Source organism: Sinocyclocheilus grahami, unplaced genomic scaffold (genome assembly GCF_001515645.1).
Source record: "Sinocyclocheilus grahami isolate Dianchi unplaced genomic scaffold, SAMN03320097.WGS_v1.1 scaffold677.1, whole genome shotgun sequence".
NCBI classification, from domain to species: domain Eukaryota; kingdom Metazoa; phylum Chordata; class Actinopteri; order Cypriniformes; family Cyprinidae; genus Sinocyclocheilus; species Sinocyclocheilus grahami.
In genome coordinates this window covers 28724-48207 of record NW_015505856.1, presented here as the reverse complement: position 1 = coordinate 48207, position 19484 = coordinate 28724, and the positions used below count along the sequence as shown (strand labels likewise).

Sequence of the window (19484 nt, the reverse complement as noted above, 5' to 3'; positions counted from 1 at the left end):
ACACTCCTGCCTGTTTGAGTCTCATAGTCCTTCACATGTGAACACAGATCCAGCAGGAAATCACATTTCTCATAATCCACAGATGATAGCAGTTTCTTCACATTTTCTTCTATTGTCTCTTTCTGATTGAGAGCAGCTTGCAGACACAAATCCAGTATGAAAAATCTCTTTCTTTTGTCCCATGATCCAGCTGTTTTGTTGTGTGGTACAGCAAATCTAAAGAGTGAACAAGATTCTGTTAGAGATGTGTTAGTGTTATACATTTTATTTTGCAACAGTTGGGCCCCGGAAGTAAAGACAGATCAACCATGAACTAAATTAAACTTAATTTTTGAAAATTCATTCTTAACAGGCAGTTTCTGGTGAACTACAGTACTCATGACCCTGCAGACAAATATCCATGAATCACAGAATCACAAAATGGCTCCTCCCATAAAGCACTGTGAATGATGTAATGATTATGTGTCTTCCTACACTTGTAAACTACTCGTATACATCTGTGTTTTTTTAATAATTTCAAATTGCATCATTTGTATACTCAGAATCAACAACTTAAAATCAGATTTTTTTTTGTCTGCAATGCTTTGTAGGTTTGTAGTTGATTCCTTCATTAAAAGGGTCATATGCTGTGGCTAAAAAGAACATTATTTTGTGTATTTGGTGTAATGAAATGTGTTTATGCGGTTTAAAGTAAAAAAAAACATTATTTTCCACATACTGTACATTATCGTTTCTCCTCTATGCCCCGCCTTTCTGAAACACGTCGATTTTTACAAAGCTCATCGGTCTGAAAAGCGAGGTGTGCTGTGATTGGCCAGCTATCCAGTGCATTGTGATTGGCCGAATACCTCAAGCGTGTGACGGAAATGTTACGCCCCTCACCATACTGTTGATGCCGTGTCCCAGCCGGAGCAACGAGACAAAAACATGAAAACATTACAAACGAGGCATTTGTTGCATCCAGTGGGGACATAATTACTGATTATAATGACTTATAATGTCTTTTTACGCGTTGCGTTGCATCGCGCCGCGTAAACATAAAACCATGTCTGCATTTGTGATCGGAGAAATGACAAACAACAAGTGCTACTCTACACTGCCAAAAACTTGCGTCTGAATCATCAGTGTCAAATCCTTTAAATGAAAACGTACTTACAGTCTGTGAGTCAGAACAGCCGGCATTGTAGTCTACTCTACCAGGATCAGTAAACAGTCCTCCATAAAATGTGCTGCACACATCTGAATATTTGGGTTGCAGTGTTCTGGAACAGTGTTGTAAATACAACTTAACCACTGATTTGTAGTCGGGTCCTCTTTTGGAAGACCAAACAAAGTAGTTTCGCTTTCACAACGAAAAACACGGCGGCCTAGCATAAGCGGAAGCTGCGGCTTAGCGTGAGCTGAGGTCGGGCTAGAGTGAGCAGAGGTGGCGGGGTTGAAAACGCCGTGGCCGGCGGATTCGACGAAGGAGCGGCAACCACGTGACGACCCCGGACTGGACTTCGTCCACGGTGAAAGCCGATCCGGCGATCCACAGCACTAAGTTGATGTATTCCTTCAGCAACCAGCCCGGATCAGCTCTAGGCATGATGAAGCAGATATCGTCCTCTTTTGGAAGACCAAACAAAGTAGTTTCGCTTTCACAACGAAACACACAACGCCTTCAAGACATAGCGGCAGCGGCAACAACAATACTACAGCGAGAATAAAAGTTACGCCTTCTTTCTTTGCATGAACATTTGGGCGGCGTTATGCAAATCTTCCCACATAGTGACGTAGACATGTGGGGGCGTGTTAGAACGAGCTGTTTTAGGTAGGAGTGGTTGACTCTTAACTTTTATAAAGAATATCTCTTTGGATTTGAGACTTTAGTTTTTGCAACTTTACAGATCTTCTTTATGCACCAAGAGTTTGTAATACTCCAAAGTGAAAGGAAAAATTGAAATCGCATCATATGACCCCTTTAAAGACATTGTACAGTTTTAATTTTCTTTTACCTTTGTCCTGCACTTTAAAAACATGCTTGTCTTTTTGTATGTTTTTAAATACGTTTTTGTTTCAAATAAAAGTTTGCAATGTTGTGTTTCACCTTAGAGCTGGTTGGCTTTGGTTCATGGCTTACAATTCTTTAACAATGTCTTTTTAATAATCCCTATGTGACAAATGAATGGGAAAAATACTTACGGAACCAAGGCCACTGAAAAGAGGACATACACTGTTGCACTCTATTGTGAAAATGATCAAATGACAATGATTTGGTAAAAGAGTTTAGTCAGATATAAACTAATACAAAATAAGATCAGCAGGTGACAGAAGAGCATTTCATCCTATATGGTTTGTGGTGTGAAGCTGCGTGTCGTGTCCAGATCACTCTATTGTGTTTACCTTCGTGATAATGCAATCTAAATGTACAGCATCCCTCAATTTAAACAAACAAAAACTCATCCTGTCCTAGTATTAAAGCTCCAGCCGTGTGGTGTTCTTTCAAAAGTTGCACGGTATGAAATAGATTTACAAAATTCATTTGACAAATGAAACTTTAAGAATTAAAAATCCGGACACAAAGAGACTAGTTCAAAAAAATCAATTAAATTAAAATTAAATTAAAAATCACTCTTGCATTATTCTCTTTTGTAATGGTTTAAATCCAAAAGCTATGGTCATAAGAGTTTACAGATATAAATGTTTCTTTGTGAAATGTATGAATGCTTTAGTTTACAGACGTGACAGTTGTTTTTATCACTGCTCAGTTACAAGCACAAAGTCTTGTATATGAGTTCAAAGCGTAAAATAACTGTCAGAATTTAATCACTATGGTAACAGACAAATGCTTTAGTTTACAGACGTGACAGTGGTTTTTATCACTGCTCAGTTACAAGCACAAAGTCTTGTGTATGAGTTCAAAGCGTAAAATAACTGTCAGAATTTAATCACTATGGTAACAGACAATATTATACAAGTGGAAGAACAACTGGTCCAGAAAGTGCACATGTGTGCAGCTGAGGTTTATCTAGCCGTGGGGACAGACTGGCGTTTGAATCAACTAGTGGCAGCAAAACGGCTAATGACGGAGCAAGTTCCTACAGACTGTATAAGGAAAGGTTTTTATTCTGTTCTAAGAAATAAACATGATACTGAAAACTGAAAGACTATAAAGGTTGATGTTTATTATACATATAGTATTTGTTCACGCTGTCTAACTAGAAAAAGACAATTTATCTTGTAATCTATTGTGTTTGACCATTGAAAATGTTTGAACGTTTCATTTTTGATTGAATTTCATGGAAATGTACAAGAATTGATTTAAAGAGTATAATTACTATTATAAGAGTATGTAGTGATTTATGTAGGGATTTTACTAGTATAAGAGTAAGTGATTTTGAACAGCCCACCAAAACATATCTGGGTGACACTGATGGATGACAGATAGCAGCGGTGGCGTGTGTATATTCACAGAAAACAATGGTTTTCAATTTTAAGACACTGCATATCATCTGCCTGCTAGATCTGGTGTGTGACCCTCTTTAGTGTTGCTGCTCCAAAGAAAACTGATTCAGAATAATGGATTATTTTAGTTGAGAGGAAAAGTTCATTAAAAGATTTTAGAGTTTGTAATTGCACTGTCAAATAAAAAGAATTACACACAATAATTTAAAAACAAATTACAATGTTTTTATCCAACATCAAATGAAAGTTAAATAGTATTACAGACCTTAATTCAGAGATGTAGGGCAGACACTGGAGGAATCCCTTCACTTCACTCTCTTCATCTGTCCAGTCTATCAGCTCTACTGGTTTCTTCTCTGTTTGGAGTTTCAGCACTTCTAGGAGGATGGAGCTCTTTCTCTCTGAGAGGTTTATGCTCCAGACTGCAGTGGTATGAGGAACGAAGTATTATAAGCAAACCAAACGCTAAAAAATATTTTTTTGTTTTAAATATCTAATGTATCTCACCATCCACTGGTACTGGTGTCTCCTCACTGGGTTTACTGGTGTCTCCTCCATAGACAGCAGAGACCCTGACTCTATAGCAGGTGTTGTGAGGTAGAGTTAAAGTGCATTCACACTCAGGTCCTTGTGTTTGTACTGATGACCAGCCCTCCAGTCCTGCTTCTTTATATTCAACCATATACCGCAGCACTGGACAATCTTCTCCAGTTTCAGCCTTCAACCAGGCAAGTCTGAGAGTGTCCCTGTTCAACTTATTCACAAAGGGTTGTCCATTTATTGGTGAAAATGCGGTCTTAATGTTAATAATTCTGCTAAAGTTGCTCATACAGTCCTGCTCAATAACTGAATACCTCAGCTGATACTGTTTGCCTGACTTTAGATCTGATATTACACAGGTTTCTTTAACAGATTTGGAATCAAAAATGATCTGTTTCCATGTGGTGTTGTTCATTCCATCACCTAAAGCTCTGTACTGTATGACATACCTCTCAATATTTCTGTTTTGTTTTTTATTAATTTTTAGGGACACACTGTTGTGTTTTATCTGAGATATCTGGGCAAGATCTGTCTTTCTTTGAAGGTTTAGATTTCTGCTCACAATTCTCCCTTCATGATAAAATTGCACAGAGAATTCTGAATAACCGTCATCAGGTACAGATGCAGCAATGAATCTGGTTTGCTTTGGATCTTCATTTGTCTCTTTGGCACCAATGAATACTTTTAGGTCAGAAAGTACTTTTTCACTGATACAAACAGGCTTCAGTGGCTGCAGTGAATCTTCTAGGTTTATGCGTTTAGATATGATCAATGTGCTCTTTTTCATTAATTCAATGTGCTGCTTGAGAACCGTGAGGAAGGAGTCTTCAGCCTCCATTGATGAAGTGAAGCAGAACACACTGCTCATCAGAGGATCATTGATGACACGCTGAAGCTCCTCCTGTGATTTCACAATAGTCATGTTTGCTGCTCTGCACCCATTTAAAACTACCAGCTCAGTTTCCTTCTTCTCAAGCCAGTGCTGTGTGTTTTCTAGACTGAATGGAGACTGATCACAGTTACTGATAAGTTCTTGTAAACTCTTCTCTCTCTCCTCTTCATTGATGTGTTTTGACTCAATAATCTTAGCAGTTTTTCTCTGAAACTCTGTCCTATAATCTTGCAGAAATTCTGAAAAGTTCTGAAGTTTTTCCGTCAAAGCAGGAAACCAAGTAATTACTGTCAGATTATCATAATCTGTTATCATGTCCTGACACATTCCGATCTGTTTTCTCAGATGTTCCAGAATGTTCTCAGCTTGATGCATCAAGGTTTCACTGACTCCACTCAGAGCTACATGCACAGAGCTCTTGTCCAGTTTCTTCAGAGGGTACAGCCAGACCTTCAGAGGAACTGCTCTCTCATCTTTAGATCCAAGCAGTGTTGGGAGAGAACCATAGATTTCTAACGCCTTATCAAAAGACACTGGGCTCTTCCAGTCACCCAGATCAGTGTATAGACTGCAGTCATATAAAATGGTGTTAGCCTTTTCATTTTCATGAAGACTTGAAAACACATCCCTTGCACTAAGGGTGGTGGTCATCTTCTTGATAACATTTTCCATTTCTGAATTTTTCTCTGAGCTGATTCTCTCATTATCAAAAACAAAGAAAGCCTGGGCTCCATAGAACACAGCGATGATCACATGTGTAGCTGTGGCTGCATTAATGACTGAGGCAGGAGCTCCTTCCTGTAAGAGTCTTTGGCTGATCATGTCCAGTCTGGTGGTGGTTTTGTAGTGTACTGTAACTCTGTCCTGATGTTGAGACTGAACTGGGTGATTCAGAAAAGCAGCAGCTCCATTTAGCTCCATCAGTCCACAGAGAGCCCTTACTCGCAACATTGGTGACATTTCAAATGCTCTGCACCTCTCCTGAAGGGAGTCGTCTTCCAAAACCTTTAGAAGTGTTTTCAGTTGGGGCCAAGATATTCTGTCACTTGTTAAAGTGTGGTTATCCCAAAGATTACTGTCTGTAAACACAGCACATTCTACTTCAATTTACTTGTGTAAAAATATTTTCAGTTACACATACAATCAACTCACATCACAACAGCCTAGGAGGAGGGAGAATGGAATTTTGTAATGTTTATAAAATCATAAAGTCAAACAACATACCACTTTTATTTAACAAACTCAAACCGTACACAGTATTATTAGTTGCAGCTTTACGTAGAGGACAAAATAATCATTTCCCCACTCAAGTAAAAGTGCAATACGTAGGATGGAAATGAACATGTTTCCATTACATTTACATTACATACTGTTTTACAATGTGTATTTACATTACTAATGACATGTAAAGCTAATGGTCATGGTAAGTGAACAGGCTAGACCAACCTGAAATGAAAGATTCATTGCGCTGGTCATACAACATTCCAAGATCCAAAGGACGACCAAGAGCTGCAACCTCAGTTACATCCATAGGCAAATCTGTGGATCATTTGGGGGAAAAGTGTACATTATTACATCTAGATGACAGGTATTTAGAAAAGCCCTTGAAAAACATTGTTAAACAAAAAATATATATTTGCATCACAACATATGCAGAAAAATTGCAGTACATCTGTTTGCCTGGATTACAAGATACCATAATAAGTATTGCACTCTTTCTTAGTTACAGTGGGGCAAAAAAGTATTTAGTCAGCCACCAATTGTGCAAGTTCTCCCACTTAAAAAGACGAGAGAGGCCTGTAATTTTCATCATAGGTATACCTCAACTATGAGAGACAAAACAAAATATATTATATGCAGATGATACTCAACCAGAATGCATTTGCAGCTTTTGACCGCTGAGTGGCTATTAAACCACAAGTTATCAGGCGAACGCATCGAATCGCATTTTCACAAATAGCAGTCAGCTTTGCCTCACCAATATGTTACATTTGACGACTACAGTCAGCAGAAAATTTAAGAAAAACACGGTCTTTAAAATAATTCATATTCACAGAAGCAAATTTAGTACTTATCAAGTTATGTGCTTTTGTTATTTAGAACGAATTCAAGCAGGATAAATGTCAAGCCTGTGAGCGTGCTTATATTTAAGATACACAGTACTACACCATATTTTAGATTTAACACAATTAACAGGTGTGCAGTATTATTTATATAATATGAATCACGTGTTATATTACCTTAACGGTCCCATGACATGCTGCTTTTTAGATGCTTTTATATAGGCCTAAGTGGTCCCTAGTACTGTATCTGAAGTATCTTTTCCGAAATTCAGCCTTGGTGCAGAATTTGAGCCACTACGAGCCAGTCCCACAATGAGCTTTGCTTAGGATGTGCCATTTCTGTGTCTGTAGCTTTAATGCTAATGAGGAGGAGAGAGGCGGGGCAACTGCCATGCTTCGCTCGTTTGCAAACCATGATGTCTCTCGAGGAAATTCTCTGGGCGGGCAAAGCAGAGAAAGGGGAGGTAACCTTTCCCCGTATGACGACATAAAGGGAAGATTCCAGATTGGGCCATCTGAGCTTTCATTTTCTCAAAGGCGAAGCCATTTCTAGCCACTGGGGGACCATAGGCAGGCTAGGGGAACTCATATTAATGTTAAAAATTTTCATGCCATGGGACATTTAAAAAAATGGTGGTTTACTTTGCATCAGAGCATTAAAAGTGGTAGCCTGTTCAGTAGGAATACATGGATTTAAATGTCAATATTCTTACATTACTTAATTTTTGTCACAAAAACATTTTTTAATTTATATTTTAAAATTTCTTTAATAAAACGGCATACATTTCTGTCATGCACACTTTGTTATTTGTTACCTGTCCTTTATTTTGACAGAGAACGTGGGAAACAGATCCACAAAATAAGAAATTGTTGCCTTTTTTTATTAATTCTTTCCTTTGTTTTAGTAAAACTATTATTTAACGAAAACAAGAAACGAATAAATAAAACCTGGCCATGGTTTAGCTAAATCAATGAAACTGAAAAGAATGAACAGATTAATAAAAAAAAAAAATGAAATGCAGGAGTGTAGCCCATCCGTTAAATTATCACTAACAAAATTTGAGATGACTGACAGTAATCAAGTAACAGTATCAACAAAAATATCAAATTTCAACATTCAAACAAATAAAAAAAGATAAAATAAATAGATAAATGTAGCCTATTTCTGTAATTATTATATTAAATAATGTGAGGAAGCTGCATTCCTTGTATAAATGACAAATGACAAACTAAAATAAAAAATTTAACATCCTAACCAAATAGTATTATTTTAAATTAAAATTAATATTTTTAAGAAGAGTACTGAAACTAAAAATTATTACATGAAGTCTTGTACAGTTTTATTATAGGTCTGCATGTAGCTATTCCCTGTGCAATTTGATGTAGCCTAAAATGATAATAAAATGCAATATATTTTTACATTTGTAGGCTGTTGCTAAAAGAACTGCAGCATTGCCACATACAATTAAAACAGTGCAAAATTAAAATGAAGAGTTTAGATGCAAAAGCCTCTAAGTGCCATCTGAAATTTTCTTCTAAAATTAGCATTTTTATCAGGCTCCTATGTTTAGGTTCAGTAATTTTACTTTAATGGCAATGTATAGGTCCTTTTCTATGCCCTTAAAGTGAAATAAATGAACATAAATATAGGAGCCTGATAAAAATGCTCATTTTAGAAGAAAACAAAAGTTTCTGTCTTTCTCGTGAACGCGCCATGTCTCTCATGAAACAAAACAAAACCAAGCAACTCTGTATATGTTGCATGCCAACTGCAAAAGCCAAACCAAACCAAGCATTTATCCTGAAACAGACACTTTGCCTAAACCTGCTCTGTGAGTTTGAAACACTCATCAGCCATCAGTGCTCAGTGTAAAATGGACAAACTCTATCTAAAAGAACAAAAATGGTGTAACATAAACCAGTGTGTTTTAGAACCACAGAATACACACAAATCTCTATTAATCATTTTATATATTATTTTTATTATTAAAAAACACCCCAATTCGGGATTTAAACCCATGTCATTGATCGCTAATAAAGTTACCACTCGATTACGGATTAACTTGACAAACCAAGTTCCCTTTTCCAGCGTGTTCTTTTTCAACCTTACATAAAAATGATTAATATAACAAAAATACATTTTCGCTGTTATAACTATGATTTTTTTTAGTCTTTTCTTAAATATGAACCAAAGCACGCTCATTCATTATTAATGTCTTACTGTATTAGCCCTTCATAGATTCAGTCTTACACTCTTAAAAATAAAGGTGCTTCAAAAGGTTCTTCAAGCGATGCCATAGAAGAACCATTTTTGGTTCCACAAAGAACCATTCAGTCAAAGGTTCCTTAAAGAACCATCTCTTTCTTACCTTTTTATAATCTGAAGAACCTTCTTTCGCCACAAAGAACCTTTTGTGAAACAGAAAGGTTCTTCAGATGTTAAAAGTTCTTTATAGAACCATTTAGACAAAAAGGTTCTTCTATGGCATCGTGAAGCACCTTTTTTTTTTTAAGAGTGTACATGTATTTTGTAGCTTATTGTGAATATAAACCATCAGTTTTGGACACTGCAAAGCTAAACTGCACCTGATTTCCGTGTTTGGAAACAAATGTTGTAAATCAGGGGTTGTTTTAAGCTAGAGAAATGCATCAAATCTGCACACGAGTGAAAGAAAATTTGCACAAAAGGCTGTAAACATGTAAATGAATATGTAATACATATCTCATTAAATGACAAAATTCCTAAGTTGTATTGTGTTGTCTAATTAGTATTTTTATTTTTTACTTTTTGGACGGATTCCCAGAGTAAATGAGTGAATGTAGCCTATAAGTCATATTATTATTAGGCTAGTATTAATATCAGTATTATTATTACTATTAAAAAACATGGTTTAATTATTATTTAAAGACGTTTTAATTAATACAAAGGAATGAATTATAAAAAAAGTGATACATTTCTTAATTCATGGAAAATGTTCGGCATGTCATGGGCTCTGTATAAAAACAAAAAAAAGGACAGCTAACGCATAAGTATACTTGACCTGCTGAAATGCATCAGCGAGTTATTAAATGTAAGTTTCAAACCTTTCATTTGTGACATTAATGCGACAATAGAGCCAAAATGTATTTTTATGGCATAATGCACACTTCTTTAAATGTAGAATCTAAACATTGAAAGTTAATACTGGCTGGTGCTGTACAGTAAAAAGTAAGCACACTTCAAGCACTGCCATCACTGCAATATTTTAATGTAACGGTGGTCAAATAGCTGGAACATTCAGGCTATTATGAATAATTTGAGATTCAATGTTATAATGCTTTATTAGCATATAATTGTAAAATTACCACTGATTTATTTCATTATTGTTTATCTTTATTTACAAGTGAAAATGTCAATTCCAGTGTTATTGAGCAGTGGTGTCAACCGTCCCTTTGCGCCACCTAGTGGTGATTTCACGAACGAGCTTCACTTAGGTTTTATTTGAACCCGTGGCCTTGAGGCAGAGGTACATGCAGCTGTGATAAGCATTTTGCTTGTACCTACTGTATAAAAATTCAAACAAATAACAGATATAAACTTTCAAAATATATAATGTTTTCTGTAATTTCCTAATTGTGGAGTCATTCAAGTGCCACATAAGAAGCAATTCATAAATACTGTAAAAAATAATTAACCTGAGGAGAGCTCATTAAGTTGGGCTAAGATTGTGTGCATTGTCATCTTGTAACATATTTGATTTCAATTTATACTATTTACATATACTCATTTAGGAGATGCTTTAACCCAGTTACTCAAATACAAGATATTTCTATTTATTAACTGAAAGGATGTCAAATATCAAGGTAGCTTAGTCAAGTTGCTGCTAAAATAATCCATTTGTGATATTTCTGTGAACTGCTGTAAATAAGCTGGTAAGAGGAGTATCATAACATACCATTAGTGGAAAACCCACTGTAGAAGCACTTAGTTGGATGAGAATATTCAATTTTTTCATCCCTTGAAATCTAAACCAAAACAAAGAAAATATGCAAATATTGTCAGAAAAACAAGTGATTGCTGTATGAGGCTACAACAACTCAGAAAATGTTGTTGTCAGCTTTCTGATCTCTTCTTTTACCTCATCAATGAATGCAACATCAAGCTCTTTGATCTCCTTGGTGTCCTTACTGTCTTGTATTAATACAGTAGCCTAGACAAAGCAGAATCAGTAGTTCAAGCTAATTTACAAAACATTCTAAGCAAATCAACTTACGTAAAACTAAACTACAAGTTTATTTACAAGTTGTATAGGTAAAATCTAAAAGTCAATAAAACTCAGAGGTCAACTGAAAATATCTAAAACACATTACTCTTGTTAACACTGTTATAATCAATGAACAAAAAAAAATCTCTTTATTTTATCTATTTTTAAGTATTTGCACCATGTGTACACTATGTTGACTATAATGCAAGCTTTCACAAGAGTGCAGAAAATTGCCTGGGCAATCACATTCATTCAGCGCGTTAAAAAAACGCTCTGATGCTCTCAGAGCATGTGGACATGTATTGTAAAGCTAGTTTTTGAATATCAGCAGCAGGTGATGTTTCTTCAGAAGTTGTTATTGATATTCTTGGTGTGTGGTGGTTAGTTTGCAGCAGTAACAGAAATTACCTTTTCCAATCCGTTTAAATTGTTTTTTTACCTTTTATGGGCATTTTTACATTTATAAGGCTAATTTGTAAGGCCAAAATGTATGCATTATCTTTTGTGTCTAATTCTTACATTCTAACCCTAAATTCAATAAATTCAACTATTTTCATTGGAGATTTGATATTCTTGGTGTGTGGTGGTTAGTTTGCAGCAGTAACAGAAATTACCTTTTCCAATCCGTTTAAATTGTTTTTTACCTTTTATGGGCATTTTTACATTTATAAGGCTAATTTGTAAGGCCAAAATGTATGCATTATCTTTTGTGACTAATTCTTACATTCTAACCCTAAATTCAATAAATTCAACTATTTTCATTGGAGAAATAGAGCAAAAAAAGTAGCTGTTGTATCTAAAATGTAAGTCAACTAATATTAACTTCTTGTTTGTTGAACTGTTGTATGAAATCGTGCTGATATTTAGAGAAAAAAATGGCACTCTTCGTTTGATACTGATTAACTATATCAGATTATATAAATATAAAAGACAAAGTCATATGGGGGCATTTTTGCTCACATATCTTGCATTTTGAGTTAATTCTTAATGCATTTTAATAGACTAAATCATGCAGTGAAAGTGTCAACTTTAAATGTGCAAGTGCAGTAGTCTAACCTACATCAAAGTGTATGCGTGCACTCTCTGGTTTATGTTTGGTTTTCGTGATATACTCGTTAATGCAAATCGCATATTGTTAAAACAACAATTATGATATTATCGTAGACAATATATATTGCACACCCCTAGTGTGCATGCACTCTCAAGTGGCCAAGACCGCAAGTGTGGGTATTTGGACAGGCCCACTGTATTGGTGCCTATGTTTAGAAGATTTTTGGTCTTTTTAAAAGAACTATGATTAAAATTAAATTAAATTGTATCAACAATTTAGCTTGTAAAAGTGATAACTGTAATTCTTCTTCTTCAGAAAATCTTTAGTTTTTAAGGATTAACATAATGTAACTTTATTATTTAATAAATACTTAATGCAATCCCGTACCTTCTGAGCCTGTAACTCTGTGCTTCATCCCTGAATGCGATCGGTCTGTCCATCGACTGCTCACTTTTTACAGACAGGAATGATAATGCTGGAGATGGTGACTCATCTGGTCTCAGACTGTGAGGGTGAAAGAAAGAAACATACATCTTTCAGAAAAAGTCATCCTTTCCCATTTGCTTTTTCAGAATTACATAGAAAACATGACTTTAATATACTGAAAAGAGATTTGGATGAACTATGCAAGCATAGTTGTTTGATTTGTTAATAGGACCTCAAATGTACAAACACAGTGTTATCAAAAGCATGTGTCCAAGCACATATATATCCAATCAAACTTTTTTTTTGTACTTTTTAACACTGTAAGGTTGAGTTCTGTCTTTGAACGCAATCGGTCGATCCATTGAATTGTTGCTTTTTAAAGAGAAGTATGAGGTTGCAGGAGATGGTGCCTCATCTGGTCTTAGACTGTCAAAAAGAGACAGAAAATGTAAGTTTGACAGTGTACAAAAGACATACAAAGTATGCAAAAAAAAAAGATAGCTTTATGTCAAATTATTATTATTTTTCTTTATTATGTAACAAGCACACCATTTAAAACAGTAAATTCTCATACTTTTCATACCCAGTGTAACTAGGGGTTCCTTTGATGAACGCAATTGGCCGATCCATTGACTGATCACTTTTTATAGACAGGAGTGAGGGTGCTGGAGATGGTGTTTCATTTGGTCTCAGACTGTGAATGAGGTTAAGAACAAATTTCACAATGAAATACAAAACAAGGGCAAATTATTTCAGAATCTGGCATTGGTTAATTAAAAATAAATCCGTACAACTTATAAATCAGAACAACTTCTGTAATATTGAACAAAGACGACAATGCACACAGCAAAGATGGAGAGGAAGTGACCTCACTTCTTAATAGATTTTAGCTCTGTGCGTCTCACTCTCTCTTTCCTTTCCTCATAGGACCGAGGGAAGGGAGCTGGGTTTAAGGGCACTTTCACACTAGCATGTTTGGTGCGCACCCGGGTTCGATTGATGTCAGAGTTCGGTACGTTTGGCTAGTGTGAAAGCTGTCATGCGAATGCGGGTGCGCACCCCAGACTACCTGAAGGAGGTGGTCTGAGTTCGATTGCACTCGAACTATGGCACGGTTCGCGTAAATATGAAAGCAACACGGACTCGGGTGCGCACTTGTTCAGGAAGTAAAGTAACCTGCGCATGCGTTTTAGCCGATGTATTTTCTTCAATAAAACACACATAAGTGATGATAGTGGTACTGATTTACTTTGGATTCGAGCGAGAGTGAGCCTGCAGTGTATTTGCATGTAGCAACTGCAATTAGAGTGGCAAATGAATGGTAATCCGCTGTCTACTCAAAATATACATGTGTCTACAAGTGACGAGTAAACCCATATGTCGTTAAAAAATAATAGCACCAAATTAATTAAAAAACACAATATATTGACCCACGTTCTGTTTTCTATCATACGTTGTGCACGTTTGTGATGACGTAAGATCACCGCAAATGCACCGGGGTTCGATAGAATCAAGAGAGTGTGAAACCAGACCAACACTGCGGGGGTGCCGGGAACAATCGCACTCGGGTTCGAACCACAGCAAACAAGCCCAGTGTGAAAGCCACCTAATATTAATTTAAAAGTTAGAAATACACACAAAGAGAACAATGGTATCACTTTCTCAACATTTGTTGAATTATTCTTAAAATGGATGTAAATTAAGTGTACAACAGAACAGTAGGTGCTTTTAAAATTTGTTCTGGGTTCTCAAATGTGAGACTCTCGGCCTGAAATTGTGTCCCAATCTGGCCTGATATACTGTAAGGAAACGTGGGAAATTTATGCAAGCATAGTTATTCGATTAAATATACAGTATATGCCAAAAAAGAATGTCAATTTTCATACCGTTTAACACTGTAAGGTTGAGTTCCGTCTTTGAATGCAATTGGTCGATCCATTGATTGGTTGCTTTTTAAAGAGAAGTACGAGGTCGCAGGAGATGGTGCCTCATCTGGTCTACAACTGTCAGGACGAGACAGAAACTTTGAGTTATACAATGTACAAGAGACATACAAAATATACAAGGAAATTATAGTACTCTGTCTAATAATTATCTAATACATATATTTTTTTAATTATGCAACAAGCACACCATTTGAAAAAACAAAAACAAAAAAACAAAACAGTAAATTCTCATACTTTTCATACCCAATGTAACTAGGGTTTTCATTGTTGAATGCAACTGGCCGATCCATTGACTGATCACTTTTAACAGACAGGAGTGAGGGTGCTGGAGATGGTGCTTTATCTTGTCTCAGACTGTCAGAGTACCAATTTAGGTTATACACAAATATCACAATGACAAAATAAAATGCTCAGAATCTTTTACAGAAAACAAAAGATATTAAAAAAAGCATAAATTCTCATACCATTTAACACTGTAAGGCTGTGTTCTGTCTTTGAACGCTATTGGTCGATCCATTAAGTTGTTGCTTTTTAAAGAGAAGTTTGAGGTTGCAGGAGACGGTGCCTTATCTGGTCTTAGACTGTCAAGATGTCAAAATTGAAATTCAACAATGTGCAAGAGACATACAAATTCTGCAAGACAAGAACAGTTTTACAACTAAAATTTTTGCCTTATGCATACTCTCATACTTATCCTACCTAATATAACTAGGGGTTTCATTGTTGAACGCAATTGGGCGATCCATTGACTGATCACTTTTCATAGACAGGTGTGAGAGTGCTGGAGATGGTGCCTCTTCTGATCTCGCCCTTTGGAACATGGAGAAAAATATGGGATTGTTATAGGTCATTATGGATTTGAACAACCTAGAATGCATTAAGTGTGCTGGAGATGGAGCTTTATGTGGTTTTAAACTTTTAGGAAGAGAGAAAAACAAGCTTAACATATTGCATAAGAGATGCCAAACAAGTGGTTTTGTAAATAATAAATTGTCTTTATTATACATCACACACACTATCTTTAACCCCCTGACAGAGTAAATTTTCATACTTCTCTCCCATGAAACTTTGCTCCATTGTTGAATGCAGTCTGTCTATCCACTGACTGATCAACTTTTAATAGACAGCAGTGAGAGTGCAGAAGATGGTGACTCATCTGGTCTCACCCTTTGGTACATGAAGACAAAGTTGAAATAATATGTTAAGTACATGAAATGCCATTAAATGGAATTAATGTTTCAAAATATCCTCTAAATACTCTGAGGGACATCAATTCATAAGCAAGAATTTGTCTAGTATTTAAAGCTACACCATGTACATTTTGTTTTGTTAGAAATAAACAAAATGTCCTTAAGGAGCGAGCACATAAAAATGTCCAAACTGTGTTTTTGTCTTACCTCATCTCACTATGGTAAGCCTACAGTAATGATTTATATATTAGAGCTGTCAGGACCGATTTTACAACATTTTACAGATTTTATGTCTGTGAATAAAGAAAAGAAGGTCTGGCTACTGTACACTCTAAAAATGCTGGGTTGGGTTACTACCCAGAAGGTTGGGTTAAACATTTAACCCAACTGCTGGGTCAAAACAGCCCAATTGCTGGGTTTGTCCCTATTTTACCTAGCACTGGGTTGTATTTAACCCAGCATTTTTTAGAGTGTAGGTGAAAGGCATGTGCATCCTTTTTTATTTTTTAGTAATTACTTTTTCGTTGGTGAGGGAGGGGTGGATGTTGATGTTGTTAGTGACATTCTCTCTGATAAGACAATCACCCGTAACAAAGGCTAAACTGGTCTCACAAAATTACCAAAGCAATGTTACTCTGCAAGTCATTTGCAGTTTCATGCGTCAACTGCTAGATGGCCAAATGTTACACAGTGTAGCTTTAAAACTCAGTCTTTATTACGCTTAGGCAAGGCTATGAATGTGCTGAAGCTGTTGTTTCATCTGATCTCAAACTTTCAGAAAGGGAGAGAAAACAGGTTTAACAATATACAAGAAACTATGCAAGATTGTCATTGATATAAGTTGCCATTTTTTCCCTTACACCAATAGCACACTACATATAAATATATATAAATTGTCATACTTCTCTTCCATATGACTAGAGGTTCCATTTTGAACACAATCGTTCGATTCAGTGATGGATTGCTTGTTAGAAATGGGTATGAGAGTCATGAGGAGCTTCATCTGGTTTCACCCTTTGACACAGAAAAAGTGAGATTATTCTCATGTAATAATGGATTGTTGTACACGGCACACTCTGGCAACAAGCGATTTATACATGAGATACAAAAATGAAACTAATAAGAGTGGCAGATTGTAAAACAAACACATGTTTGTGAAAATCCTGTCAATGTAATGTAAATAAAGACATTTGTTTAATATACTGTACGTAAACATGAAAAACTCAATGTGAACTGCAAAATGTTATTAATATTAAGAATTCACACATAATTTCAAAGCAAACTGGTTATGTTCTGGACAAAAATGTATTCATTCATTAAAAAAAATGACCAGACAACTATCTGGACTATAACATTTTGGAAAAACATTATATTTATTCACTTTTTTATTCAATGCAAGAAGTAGGTTGTTTCTACTGTTAGCAGTGTTGGGCAATAACTAGTTACTAGTAACTAGTTACTAATATTACTTTTTGGAGTAACTAGTAGTGTAACTAATTACCATTAAGATTTGATTAATAATATTACAGTTACCATCCATAAAACAGCTTGTTACTTAGTTACTTTTTATGCCGCAACTCCTACTGATTTGAAATCCAACAATCCAATAATTCCTAGATTTATTTTCATAATTTTCATGACTCGCACGGGCACACGAAGTCACCAGTGCATCAGGAAAGCTTGGAATATGGAAAAGCTGACATTCAGGTGATGGAAATGTTGCCATTACACTGATTTTGTCAGGAGAAAAGATGTGTAAGTTGTGGCATTACTTTACTCTGGCATCACATGGCTTGCCCACCCACATCCCTCTGACCCCGATATAAATTATATTTCTACAATTAAAAATCTTATAAACTTATGTGATTTATTTTGATAAAATACTAAATGAAATATAATAATGTATGGGTAACAGAGAAATGATAGCTACAATTAGCTTCAAGCTCCACATGACAATTAATAGCCAACAACACTTTTACATAAAAGTCACTATCAATCACCATTGAGTGTTTGTAAAAAAAACTTCTGACTGCGATCCGATGTAGATTTTGGTCAAATGATGAGGCAGAAATATGTAGTTAGTAACATTTGAGAAGAACTTTATGGGGAAGATAAACAATTACAACTGTGGGACGTGAAGGAAAAGTAATGTAACTAGTAGTGTAACTAATTACTGTTGCCAGAAAGTAATAAGTAAAGTAATAATATTAATTTTGAAAGGAGTAACTAGTAACGAGTACTAAATTACATTCTCGGAGTAACGAGCCCAACACTGACTGCTAGTACAGCCTACTAAAGTTAAAGACATACTCAAGTCTTATTGTTAGCCGTCAATGCACCGCATATAAAGTGTGAAAGCCTGACTGAAAGCCATGAAATGCTAAACTCATTTCAAATGTTTTGAAATAATCAAACATGGAAGTACTGTACTGAGGCCTACTCCTAAACACTTTTACTTTCGGTTTGAACGGTCTGATTTTTCGACCTTAAATTACTTTCTACTAACTTAGCTGAATTGGAAGAAACAACGTTGTACCCCTTTACATCTGGTAAACAAACCTTTCGTATCTGTCTGTTTTTGCTGAATTGTACGTACAGCCACTAACTTATATAGTACAGAAAGTTTACAGTGGGTACAAATCGTGATTCCTGCCGCGAGAGATTTAAAGACATGTGTTTATTAGCTCCAGTGAAAACCAAAACTGTCTATGCGTCAGCATTGTTACCTCTTCTGTTACGATCGGAGATAAACCACCACATTCTGCTACTGCTTCGTCTTCTTGTTTTACGGCGGATCGCAGACTTATAAGTGCATTACCCCACCTTTCTCTCAAATGGACCAAACATCCTTTTCTTATAGAGCTTCATCCGGTGTTCTCAGATTTTGTTACCTCCCATTAAAACAGTGGGTAGTACAATTCGACAACGAAAAATGCTACTTGTAAAATTATGTTTTATTAACGTCTACACCTACCCCAACCCTAAACCTACCCTTACAGTAATGCAGATACATTAAATATTGTTCAGCAGCGTGAGAAAAAGGACGCAATATTGATGTGCGCATGCGCAGTAAACCCTGGTAGGACAATCTGACGGGTAGGATAAAATGTCAGGACACCTGGAACCTTACCAAAAAGTAGTATACTTCAAGTTTATTTTAGGAAGTATACTTCAGTAAAGTTCAAGTATATTTGTAAGTATACTTTATGTAGTAAGTATACAAATATCAGTGTACTAATAGTATACTTGTAAGTGTACTATTTCAATACTCATTGGGACTAAATTGGCCCACTTTCCAGTATATAAAAGTATACTTTAAGTATAACAGTAGTAAACTTTGAGTACACAACTAGTTTACATCAAAATGTTTAGTTTGTACTGCAACTATACTAAAAGTGAACTTGTAGGTATACTGATAGTTTACTAAAATACTTGTAGTAGCATTTTTAGTACACTTTGAAGTATAGTCTCAGTAAACTACTAGTTTAGTAGTTTTATACTACAAGTATACTCGTAAGTTTTCTTTAAGTGAACTTTACATCATACTTTAAGTATACTACTATGTCCCTATTTAGGTATTAATGTGTATGTATTTTGTTACATGAATATCTGAACATGCAAAACATTAAAAGAAAGAACAGGGTGTCTGCTTGTAAACAAAATCATTTTATTCTAGCTTCATGCA

General features: G+C 35.6%; 1 protein-coding gene across 1 annotated transcript in view; it reads right to left on the bottom strand.

Moving 5' to 3' along the window:
- LOC107559181 (uncharacterized) overlaps positions 1–18666 on the bottom strand; it is a 59314-nt gene extending 40648 nt beyond the window's left edge. Inside the window, exons 1-16 of the mRNA XM_016242938.1 lie at positions 18526–18666; positions 16702–16813; positions 15661–15776; positions 15309–15419; positions 15074–15190; positions 14844–14963; positions 14550–14666; positions 13238–13357; positions 12973–13089; positions 12625–12741; positions 11061–11109; positions 10878–10947; positions 6326–6418; positions 3955–5958; positions 3713–3869; positions 11–216 (exon numbers count right to left, since the gene is read on the bottom strand). Coding sequence (XP_016098424.1) covers positions 11–216; positions 3713–3869; positions 3955–5958; positions 6326–6418; positions 10878–10947; positions 11061–11109; positions 12625–12741; positions 12973–13089; positions 13238–13357; positions 14550–14666; positions 14844–14963; positions 15074–15190; positions 15309–15419; positions 15661–15686 — 3424 coding nt within the window. The 5' untranslated portion in view covers positions 15687–15776; positions 16702–16813; positions 18526–18666. The remainder of the gene's footprint in view (positions 1–10; positions 217–3712; positions 3870–3954; positions 5959–6325; positions 6419–10877; positions 10948–11060; positions 11110–12624; positions 12742–12972; positions 13090–13237; positions 13358–14549; positions 14667–14843; positions 14964–15073; positions 15191–15308; positions 15420–15660; positions 15777–16701; positions 16814–18525) is intronic.
- Between the last annotated feature and the right edge of the window lie 818 nt (positions 18667–19484).